This window comes from Staurois parvus, unplaced genomic scaffold (assembly GCF_062004578.1).
Source record: "Staurois parvus isolate SC_StPar_1 unplaced genomic scaffold, SC_StPar_1.0 ptg001051l, whole genome shotgun sequence".
Classification (NCBI taxonomy): domain Eukaryota; kingdom Metazoa; phylum Chordata; class Amphibia; order Anura; family Ranidae; genus Staurois; species Staurois parvus.
The window spans coordinates 610,922-623,366 of NW_028318847.1; the positions used below are offsets into that span (position 1 = coordinate 610,922).

General features: G+C 44.8%; 1 protein-coding gene across 1 annotated transcript in view; it reads right to left on the reverse strand.

The window, feature by feature from the left end:
- Positions 1-4,123: 4,123 nt before the first annotated feature.
- LOC149440805 (uncharacterized) overlaps positions 4,124-12,445 on the reverse strand; it is a 45,311-nt gene continuing 36,989 nt past the window's right edge. Inside the window, exons 5-6 of the mRNA XM_089658025.1 lie at positions 9,359-9,469; positions 4,124-4,581 (exon numbers count right to left, since the gene is read on the reverse strand). Coding sequence (XP_089514151.1) covers positions 4,468-4,581; positions 9,359-9,469 — 225 coding nt within the window. The 3' untranslated portion in view covers positions 4,124-4,467. The remainder of the gene's footprint in view (positions 4,582-9,358; positions 9,470-12,445) is intronic.

Here is a 12,445-nt window from a genome sequence, read left to right on the forward strand (position 1 = left end):
GTCACTATCAGTGAAGCAAGCCATCATTAGGCTGAAAAAACAAAACAAACCCATCAGAGAGATAGCAAAAACATTAGGCATGGCCAAAACAACTGTTTGGAACATTCTTAAAAAGAAGGAACGCACCGGTGAGCTCAGCAACACCAAAAGACCCGGAAGACCACGGAAAACAACTGTGGTGGATGACCAAAGAATTCTTTCCTTGGTGAAGAAAACACCCTTCACAACAGTTGGCCAGATCAAGAACACTCTCCAGGAGGTAGGTGTATGTGTGACAAAGTCAACAATCAAGAGAAGACTTCACCAGAGTGAATACAGAGGGTTCACTACAAGATGTAAACCATTGGTGAGCCTCAAAAACAGGAAGGCCAGATTAGAGTTTGCCAAATGACATCTAAAAAAGCCTTCACAGTTCTGGAACAACATCCTATGGACAGATGAGACCGAGATCAACTTGTACCAAAATGATGGGAAGAGAAGAGCATGGAGAAGGAAAGGAACTGCTCATGATCCTAAGCATACCACCTCATCAGTGAAGCATGGTGGTGGTAGTGTCATGGCGTGGGCATGTATGGCTGCCAACGGAACTGGTTCTCTTGTATTTATTGATGATGTGACTGCTGACAAAAGCAGCAGGATGAATTCTGAAGTGTTTGGAGCAATATTATCTGCTCATATTCAGCCAAATGCTTCAGAGCTCAGAACTCACAGTGCAGATGGACAATGACCCAAAGCATACTGCAAAAGCAACCAAAGAGTTTTTTAAGGGAAAGAAGTGGACTGTTATGCAATGGCCAAGTTAATCACCTGACCTGAATCTGACTGAACATGCATTTTACTTGCTGAAGACAAAACTGAAGGGAAAATGCCCCAAGAACAAGCAGGAACTGAAGACAGTTGCAGTAGAGGCCTGGCAGAGCATCACCAGGGATGAAACCCAGCATCTGGTGATGTCTATGCGTTCCAGACTTCAGGCTGTAATTGACTGCAAAGGATTTGCAACCAAGTATTAAAAAGTGAAAGTTTGATTTATGTTTATTATTCTGTCCCATTACTTTTGGTCCCTTAACAAGTGGGAGGCACATATGCAAACTGTTGTAACTCCTACACCGTTCTCCTGATTTGGATGTAAAAAAACTAAAATTAAAGCTGACAGTCTGCAGTTAAAGCAAATCTTGTTCGTTTCATTTCAAATCCATTGTGGTGGTGTATAGAGCCAAAAATGTTAGAATTGTGTCCATGTCCCAATATTTATGGACCTGACTGTATATATATATATATATATATATATATATATGTTTGTGTGTGTATGTGTGTGTGTATATATATATATATATATTTAAATATATTGAATATGGCTAAAATTGTAGCATTTGAAATACATGACATTATATTTGGGAAGAATATTTTCTAAATATATTTCAAATATATTTTTCTTCCATATGGGCTGGGCGAAGCACAGACTGGCACTCTCTGTGTGGGATGCTGCTACGTCATGAGTGATCATTCAGCTGAGAGGAAGAGTGGCAGAGGGGAGGAAGAAAGGGACAAAGGAAGATGCTGGGTGTCTGAGGCCAGTGTAGCAGCTGAGCTGCCATTCCTTCCAGTGTTCCTCTCAGACTCAGTCCATTACTGCAAGCCAACTGGCGGGTGCTGATCACTGTGGAGTTCCAGCTCTTCTCTTCCAAGTCATCAGTGGAGGCGGAGCTGCACCTGCGGAAGAAGGTAATGTCTGACTCTGATGTCTTGTGTCTGTGTGAGTGTGACCCAGCCGGCCGGACATCCATCACATGTGCAATGTGTCAGTGAGTGATGACATCATCACGATCCCACAGCCAGCTCTTCTAGTGCCTGCTGATTTGTGTCAGTGTTGGTGTGTTGTGTCGGATCTGTCACTGTGTAGGGTCTCACAGTGCCTGCCTGCTGTCACAGCATTTTATCTCCCCCCATTACCTGGTGAATTCCAGCCTGGGATCTGTCAGAGTGCGGACCCATTATCCTCCACTCACTGCAACTGTCACCCTGCCACTGCCAGCCACAGATACAGTCTGTCTGTGACACTGATTTTGTCTTCAATATTCGTGCTGGTGGCATCTCATGGCACTTATTTTTGCAAATTAAAAGAAATTTATCAGTTTCATGTTTTGTTGATTTAATATTGTCTACCGTTTTGAAAATGTTCTTTTTTGGGGGGGGGGGGCCACAAGTAGCTGGTCTTGCCTAGGGCACAAAATAGTCTAGCACCGGCTCTGATCACACCTCTCAGACCCTTTTATTATGTATGTTTATTTCTGTAAAGCCCTCGCCAACGTTAACAAATGATGGCAATATTTGCAGCCATGAGTTTTCACCTGACATTGAAACTATCACGGAGACTAAGAACCACTTTTTCTGAGAGCCAGTGACTTTTGAGAACATCTGATTGCACTTGCTTTGCAAGTGAAATGAACTCGGCTCTGAACCAAAGACCATGTGAACTTTACTTGAGTATTTTTCACTTTTCATCACATTTATTTTAGTGTTTTGTATGTCTACTTTGCAATAACGTTTATGTAAATATTTTCATGCACCGTTTTCCTTTCTTTTCATTAAAGCCGTATTTGAAAGCTGAACCTCTGAAAGCCAAAATTAATAATTAAAGAACTTTGCCTCTGTAAGGAGCTAACATAGTGTAAACTCTGTTACATTCCTGTCTGGGTGTAGCAGTGAGTGGTACAGACACTTTGTGGTGAGAATTTCAACAGAAGATGCAATTAACTGTGCATGGTTCAGTTATGACATGTGGTGGGTACTATCAAGTATGCATGTGTGTGTGTACTACTCAGTTAACCTTCCCCAGTAACTGGAGCATAGATTATTTTATCAGAGCAAGAAAATCTCTGCACAGGCTGAGGCCGAGTTTAAGATCGTCACACAGGGTGCTGTAGATATCTCTCTGAAAATTTCACAGCACCCTGCCTCAGTACTCTCAAGATCCTATAACCCTTATACAAGTAGTTGGATGGCCTTTGATGGAGGTTATGCAAATATTAAAATACCTTGAAGGTGCAAGTGTCAGTCTGGTGGAATGAGTGTTGCTTGGCAGACTATACTGTACTTGCATGATGTGCCTCTCTGATTAAAAGAAGTGAAATCTAATGAATACAATGGGCGGGCCAGACACAGGATGAGGAAGAAAAGGTTAGCTGATGCTGTGCATCCTGAAGCCAATAATTGAGACAGACTGTATGTTGCAACTTTAATGCAGACTGTGATAAATGTGTGCTGTAAAATCAGGGCAAGCAATTTAAATGCAGGAGAGGAGCCTGTACATGTACAATTATGCAACACTGAAGGTAAGCCTGGAGTTCAGCTTTAAAGTCTAACTTCAGCCTTTTTTAATTAAATGAACTCACACTTTCTCCCGTATAAAAATATGTCAAGCGTATTCCTCACTCCAGCACTGTTCCACATGTCCCCTTCGTAGTCCAGTGTCAAGAATGGGGATGAGAGACCTGTACTGAGGGGTATGTTCTGGGGAGGGGGGTTGTCTGCACTGAGGGGTCTGTACTGGGAAGGGGGAATTGGGGTGTCTGTACTGAGAGGTTCTTTACTGGGGAGGAGGGGGGTGTCTGTACTGGGAGGTCTGTAATGGGGGAAGGGGTGTTTCTACTACTGAAAGGTCTGTCCTGGGGATTGATGGGGGACACCCCCTTTGTACTCAGAGGTCTGTACTCGGGGGCGGGTAATGGGGGGTATCTGTAATAGGATCTGTACTAGGGGGTTGTTCTGCACTGAGGGGCCTGCACTGGAGAGAGTTCTGTACTGAAGGGTCTGTACTTAGGGGTTTGCACTGATGGGAGAGGTGTGGGTGGAAAGGAAATTAGGAGAGGGGTCTGTGCTAGGGGGGGGGGGGTCTGTCTGCACTGAGGTGTCTGTGCTGGGAGTGTCTTACTGCACTGAGGAGTCTGTGCAGAGGGGGGTCCTTCCATACTGAGAGGCCTTTGCATGGGGAGCCAGTCTGTACTGAGGGGGGATGTAAAAAAATCATCAGCCCCAGGTGCCAGTTGTGCCACTGCAAAGACTGCTGGGAAAAGGTATATATGAACATTTTTTCTAATTAAAGGCGGAAGGGCAGAAAACATTAAAGTGTGGTAGGCCTTTATTGTATAATAAATATCACATAACTACATCCAGTGGTATTTTTATACATACAGTATTGGCCTGAAGCTCAGTTATAATGCATTTAAATGTACACAGACATATATGTTTTTATGAGACAGAGCATCTTGCATTTTATTAGACTTTGTAAGTCACAGCACATCATTTAGTTAGTACAAGCTATTCTAAAATTCCCAATTAAAAAAGATGCAAAAAAAATACAGTACAAACTTACTGTATATAAAAGGTTATATAGTACTGGTAAGTGACAATAGCATACATTACAATACATGTATAACTCTGACTGTGCACAAATTTATGGTTCTTTCACCAGGGGACAATATCTCCTTCCCAGTTTACAAGAATTCCAGCATGTTTCTCTGAAAGTTTGTCCAACACCTTGATTATTCCTTTTACACTTTGATCAACTGTAAGATGGGCCTAGAAAAAATAAGTATGTATAAATAAAACAGCATTGTTTAAACTGTGATTTGCCAAAATATTCATTATTAATAGTTTAGCCTTTTTCTACATTATTTTTCATTTTCATTGTGCAATCTCTGCACCATGGTGGCCATATACACTTTGATTTTATTTTCTGACTGATGTTTGATTCAATCAAAATGATCGAATCTGCAAACAATCAAATAGCCATAACTTCAGTTCTGATTTAGTTTGAATTTGATCAAATTGAGTCAGTAAGCCAGGGCTGAAAATTATCAGTCGTTTTGCATCGATCAGCAGCACTGAGATTCATTGTTTATGAATACAATTATACACTGCTCAAAAAAATTAAAGGAACACTTTGAAAACACATCAGATCTCAATGAGGAAAAGTATCATGCTGGATATCTATACTGATATGGACTGGGTGATGTGTTAGGAACATAAGGATGCCCCATCATTTGATGGAAATAAAAATGATCAACCTACAGAGAGACTGAATTCAAAGACACTCTGAAAATCAAAGTGAAAAAATGATGCAGCAGGCTAGTCCATTTTGCTGAAATTTCATTGGAGCAACTAAAAATGGTACTCCATTTTTTGTGTGGTCCCCATGTGCTTGTATGCATGCTTGACAACATGGGGGCATGCTCGTAATGAAATGATGGATGGTGTCCTGGAGTATTTCTTCCCAGATCTGGACCAGGGCATCACTGAGCTCCTGGACAGTCTGAGGTGCAACCTGGCAGCATCGGATGGACCGAAACATGATATCCCAGAGGTGTTTGATTGGATTTAGGTTAGGAGAGTGTGGGGGCCATTCGATGGTATCAATTCTTTCATCCACTAGGAACTGCCTGCATACTCTCGCCACATGAAGCCAGGCATTGTTGTGCGCCAGGAGGAATCCAGGACCCACTGCACCAGCGTGCATGTGGTCAATGTAAACCTGCTCTCATCTGTGAAAAGCACAGCGGAGGTCCTGCCAATTCTGTTGTTCAATTGCAAATGCCAATCGAGCTCTATGGTGCCGGGCAGTGAGCACAGGGCCCACTAGAGGATGTCAGGCCCTCAGGCCACCCTCATGGAGTCTGTTTTTGGTTGTTTGATCAGAGACATTCACACCATTGGCCTGCTGGAGGTAATTCTGTAAGGCTCTGGCAATGCTCATCCTGTTCCTCTTTGCACAAAGCAGCAGATACCGGTCCTGCTGATAGGTCAGGGACCTTCTACGGCCCTGTCCAGGTCTCCTAGAGTAACTGCCTGTCTCCTGGAATCTCCTCCATGCTCTTGAGACTGTGCTGGGAGACACAGAAAACCTTCTGGCAATGGCAGGTATTGATGTGCCATCCTGGAGGAGTTGGACTGTCGGTGCAACCTCTGTAGGGTCCAGGTATCGCCTCATGCTACCAGTAATGACACTGACCCTAGCCAAATGCAAAACTAGTCAGAAAAGATAAGTAGGAAAAAAAAGTCAGTGGCCTCCACCTGTAAAACTGCTCCTGTTCTGGGGGTCGTCTCATTGTTGCCCATCTAGTGCACCTGTTGTTCATTTTATTACGACAAAAGCAGCTGAAACTGATTAACAACCCCCTCTACTACATAACTGATCAGATCAATATCCCAAGAGTTTAATTGACTTAATGCTGTACTTTGATTAAAAAGTGTTCCTTTAATTTTTTTGAGCAGTGTATCTCAACTAATCATATTTTAGGATTACAAGGTGGAAACAGAGATGCAATTGATATTTTATCATCATAAGTTACGATTGTATCTTAACTATTGAACAATATTCACCCTGCATGTGTGCATATTGATTGAATGGGTTGTCAACTATAGGTTGATTATTCCCATAGGAAGAGATTGATTGGAAAAGTAATCTCTCATTTATCCAAGGGTGTATGGCCACCATTAGATTTAACAAAATTTTCAATATGAGAGCTAGCCAAAACAATTTGATTCATTTATAACCAATCAGACAGGTCCTTGCACTGCAAAGTTGGTAGATCTAAGAAGATTGTATAATCAGATTGTAACATTGATGCTCAGCTTCAGGCTGGGGGCAAAGCTTTTTATGACAGACCATTGGCATATTTATTAAAAGAGAAGTGTGGGGGGTTTCGGGGATTCTATTCTTTCTTGGATTCAAGCCTTGTATTCTTTCCCTTCAGCTTCCATTAAGTACGCTGGGTATTTCTCAGATCCTTTTCCTATTTGGCGAGGGATGAGACAGGGCTGCCCCCTGTCCCCGGCGCTCTTTGTCCTGGTGCTTGAGCCGCTGGCTTTGGCGCTCGAGACCGATTGTAATGTATCAGGGGTTCCATACGCGGGACAGAAGTTCAAGTTGAACCTTTTTTGCAGACCATGCCCTCTTGACTCTCACGAATCCCCTGATGATGCTTCCAAATTTGCAACAGGTTCTTGAGCGCTTTTCTTTGATTTCGTGTCTCGGATTAATTTGGATAGGACTGTCGTGCTTAATATTACTTTGGCCTCAGATTTGGTTTCACGCCTACAGTCCCACTTCCCTTACAAATGGGCTTCTTCCTCTCTTAAATACCTAGGCATTCGCTTGACCCCCACCTATGACTCACTGTTTGCTGCAAATTATTATCCATTGCTTCACTCTGTGTCCTCTCTTATGCATTCATGGCAATTTTCGCCCCTGTCTTGGATAGGACAGGTTTATTCAGTGAAAATGACCATCTTGCCAAAGTTGTTATACTATTTTCGCACCCTCCCAGTGCGGGTTCCTCCTCATTTTCTTTGGTTGATTCAGGCAAAGATTATGCATTTTATCTGGGCCGATAAACGCCCCAGAGTCTCCAGAACTACGCTTTTTGTTCATAGACTCCAGGGTGGTCTTGGGGTACCTAATGTATCTAAGTATTATCAGGCGAGCCAGATTGCCACGCTGTCTATGTTGCACGCTTCCTCAGACGTTCCTCTCTGGGTCCTGCTGGAACTACCTAATTGTGCCCCTATTGCGACATTGATGCTTCTATGGCTTCCTCCTGACCTGCGCCCTACAACACTGAGTCCGATTTTGCTCCATGGCTTACAAGTGCGGGGTTCGGTTCGTTACTCCAGTGGCCTGATGTCACCTTTCCTGCCTTTGCTCCCAATTACTAACAACCCTCTCTTCCCACCAGGTTTAGATCAACCAAGGGTGTTTTCTTTGTGGGTGGCCAATGGTTTTTCGCAGGTGCGACACTTTTTGACTTCTTGGTTCTTCCCTACCTGAAATTTTCTTTGGGAGTCACGGGATGTCCCTCCCGCGGAATGTTTTTGTTACCTTCAATTGCAGCATTGGCACTTCTGCTTTCCCGTACCAGAAATCTGCCTTTGAACTGCTTTGCCAACAGCGTCCGGGCGCCCCAGGCCTTATTTCCCTTCTTTATGCAGCTTTGAACAGGCGCGCGACGCATACTTCTCTTTCATATGTTGTTCAGTGGGAGCGCGACCTGGGGGCAGTCGTGGATCTGGAGGACTGGAATAGGGCCTGGTCGCTTATAGCTAAATGTTCATTTAATACGACCACGCTGGAGGCGGCATACAAAGTATTGTTTTGTTGGTATTGGGTTCTGGCTCGTTTGGCCCAGGCGAACCCTGCCTGCAGTGATTGATGCTTTCAGGGTTGTGTGGCCAACGTGGTGATGTATTGCATGTCTGGTGTTTATGGTCTTGTGTGTTTGGCCTCCTTTTCACCTTGTTCCTCTTCAGGGGGTGCAGGACCGTATGACCACTATGATGCTCAATGAACAGATGTCGAGTATCTGCAACGACTCCCAATGTAAATTCTTGAAAATATGGGAGCCGTGGTTGCAATATGCCTTTCCTACACTCCCCCGGCTAGTCTGGGGATGTGATGTTGTTCAGCATTGGCATTCTTGAATCCCTGCTCTTGGTTTTGTTGTCTTTTTTCTTTTGTACTCCTTCTTCCTTTTCTTTTCTTTTTTTGTTTTTGGTGTGGCAGTGGATAGCTGCCTTTAGTTTGAGTTAGTATCAGTGTTATACTAATGTTTTGTTATTTAAATGCCATTGATAGCCCCTGCGTGGGCGCACCTTTTGTTCTGTTGGTGTTAGAGCACTGATTTTCTAATTTTTTATGTGCAATTGATAGCCCTTGCGTGGGAATGATTTGTTGCTCCTGTGTTAAACTGTTACAAATTAATAAAAACCTTTGAAATACAAAAGAGAAGTGTGGTAATTAGAAATAGCATATAATATTACTCACCTAGATGGCTGCAGCAGTTTTCGGAGCTGCAGTGTCTCCTGCCGCCTCTACACCGAGTACTGAACAATCAAAGACTGCTGATCATCGTACTGTAGAGGGGGCTTGAGCGGCTGGCTCAGCCTCTCAGCGGCACGCAGGTAAGACATCTGGGCAGATCCCAACTTTATTGTCAGGATCCCTGCAGAGCCTGGGCCGGATGTGTGATGTCAGTTGACAGTGGACTATAGCTCACTGTTGGCTGAATCTGGATCACAGGAGTGCAGACCTAAATGCACTCTTGTGACCCACAGGAAAAGTATGGAATGTGCTGTATAGGCGACTCTATTTTATTATATATAGGGTATTTTTTGGTAGGAGACGACAGACGGTGTTGATTTAGTTTCCAAACTGTTCTGTAAGATGACAACATAACGCTTTATACTGAACTAATTTAGAGAAATGTGGGTTTTGTCAAAATTTGATTACACAATGAAAATAATTTTGCATGTTGAATATTTTTTGGTTTCTGGTTATTGAGCAGATTTGAGGTATACATACATGTGGTCCTCCAAGATCTGTTTGAACCCATCCTGGGTGAAGAGCAGTACAGAGTATTCCATCTTTTTTATAGCCCTCTGATTGACAGCGAGTCAGCATATTAAGAGCAGCCTGCAGATAAAGAATATTAATAACAGAATATTAAGCCATGAATGTTATCTAACCTGGGCATCTATAGGAATCAGTGCTGTAAATACAGTCATGGAAAAATGGGAAGAGTGCACTAGGTAGTTTGTTGAGGCACATAAAGTAGAACTTAATCGTAAACCTCAGACATGAGATATGAACAATGCATATTCCTCTATAGTATGTACTTGTCTCAATTAGGAGCATTTCTGTCTGCTGCTGTGTTTCTCTACTATCAGCATACATTCCTTATGACAAGTTTTTCTGACACCAAGAGAAAAATGGTGATGGGAAGGGAGCTCCAGCAGCTCTGTTACTGTGTGCTGTGTGGAGAAGGGTGTATCTCTTCCTCTAATCAACTCTCAGAGCTCTCCTCACTGAGCTCTGCAGAGTGTAACTTCAGCTCTCCACCCCCTTTTTCTGAACTCTCAGACAAGCTTTATAAATTCAGCAATTTGAATGGATTTAGAGGAGAGAAGACTGCAGATAGACCAGAACAACTAATGTAGGAAGATTTGTTTCATCTCCGTGTTTCACCTGAGGCAAGTCACTTTAATGGGTATATGTAAGGTTTTACAAACACTTTAAGGGAAATCTATTTTTCATTTTGGATAGAGTAATGGACAGCTATAACCAGGGATGGATCTAGGGGGATGCTGGGGTGGGCTAAGCCCACCCAAATTTCAGCTGCACCCCATCCCCAAAGCTAATTGCCGCCCTCCTCCTCCCTGGACACTGTACTTGTCTGCTGAACCATACTTCACACAGCTGCACTTTCTCCCCTGTAGCTTTATAACCATAGTAGATGTACTGCCCAGTTTGTCATCAAGTCAAAGGGGGAAAAGGGGGACCAGCAGGGTGGGGGAGGTTGCCTGTACCTTTCCCCTGTCATCTAATACAAGTCTATGTCCCTCGGTGAACTTCACTGTCTTCCAAGGTAGCAGGAGTTGGTGGGCGGGGCTGGGGGTATGGCTGTCTCCTCCACTCTTCCCAAAGACTCCTTCACTCAGGAAGCAGCAGCCAAGCCACTGGAAATCTTCAACCTCAGCCATGCTGTACTGTAAGTGACTGAGCACACTGTCATTACATACAGCCCCAGCCTGCCACTTCACTGCCCCAACCTGCCACTTCACTGCTCCAGCCTGCCACTACACTGCCCCACCCTGCCACCACATTGCCCCAGCCTGCCACCACACTGCCCCAGCATGCCACTACACTGCCCCAGCATGCCACTACACTGCCCCAGCCTGCCACTACACTGGCCCAGCCTTCCACTGCGCTGCCCCAGCCTGCCACCGCACTGCCTCAGCCTGCCAGCACACTGGCCCAGCATGCCACCACACTACCCCAGCCTGCCACTACACTGGCCCCGCCTGCCACTTCACTGCCCCAACCTGCCACTACACTGGCCCAGCCTTCTACTGCACTTGCCCAGCCTTCCACTACACTGCCCTAGCCTGCCACTATACTGCCCCAATTTGCCATTATACTGCATTAGCCTGGCCCTATACTGCCTCAATTTACCATTATACTGTATTAGCCTGCCACTATACTGCCCCAGCCTGCCACTATACTGCCCCAGTTTGCCAGTATACTGCCCTAACCTTTCACTATACTGCCATTAAACTGCCCTAGCCTGCCACTATACTGCTTTGACCTGCCTCTATACTGCCCTAACTTGCCACTATACTTCTCTAGTCTGCCACTATACTGCCCTAATCTTCCACTACCCTGCTCTAACCTGCCACTTTACTGCCACTATACTGCCCTAGCCTGCCATTATACTGCCCCAATCTGCCACTATGCTGAACTAGCATAACCACATCTCTCTTATATACAGTATTTGTGATTAAAGTATGACATTAGATTAATGATATGCTGCTTTCAAAACCACACCTGTCTTAAATGAATGCCTCATCCCTAATTTAAGTACATTCTTCATCTACAGTGGCTTTCTGGGCACATAGCGAAAAAAAGGTGATGGAAATGTTATTAAAATGTTGGCAACTATGCTGAACTCCTTCTCCTATCTCTGCACTGCACACAACCTGGGCAAAGGCAGCAGAGCTCCTGCTCCCCACACAGCACATAGCTGAGATCAGATTCCCTTACATACAACCACAATTTGTACAGTGTGTGGCTGGCTACTATGTTGCAGTTCTGACCTGTGAAATTCCATGGTCAGTATGGTAGCGCAGCTGCAGAAGCCAGCTACACACTGTGCAGATCAAGGTTGTGTGTAAGGGAATCCAATCTCAGCTATGTGTAATGTGTGGCGAGGAAAAGATTTGCTGCCTGTGCCCAGCCTGTGTGAAGTGCAGGGATGTTGTAAGGGAATTCCTGTATGGCAACTGGCTAATAGAAATGAGCATAGGCTCGCGCATGCACGCAAAAATGCATGCACACGGGTGCACACACGCGGGAGCGTGCCCACTGTTTCTGGCACCAGACAATTTAAAGGAGGCTCTTACTCTCTGTCAGTGCTGACTGGTCTTCAGCTAACTTCCTGTTTCCTGCTGTATACTGTGTGTATCAGTTACTGACCCGACTTGCCATTGACCTGCTCTTGGTCCCTCGTCCCTGTCTGATGTTTCGGTACCTCATCGCCTGCTCGTTCCTGGCCCTGGCTATTACTCTGACTACGCTTCCGGCTCCAGTTTTGGCTCTACAGTCCTGCCGAGTGCCTGTCCTGGCTGTCATTACATCAGCTCCGGTTGTCACGGTGTGTTCCGGCCTCACGCTTATCAGAAGTTCTGGCAAGCCACGTACCCAGATCTTGCAGTTCCAGTGGTGTGCTTCCTTAACCTCAGCTGGCCGTTCCGGCATCTCCTCTGTTCCTGACTGGATGCCCCGTCTGATTTACCGAGGTTACATCACCAGCAGCAAGTTCCACAATCAATATCCACAGGCACTCGTGTTCCTCCTGTCCTTCGGCACCATCTGTTTCACCTTCAGTGGGGC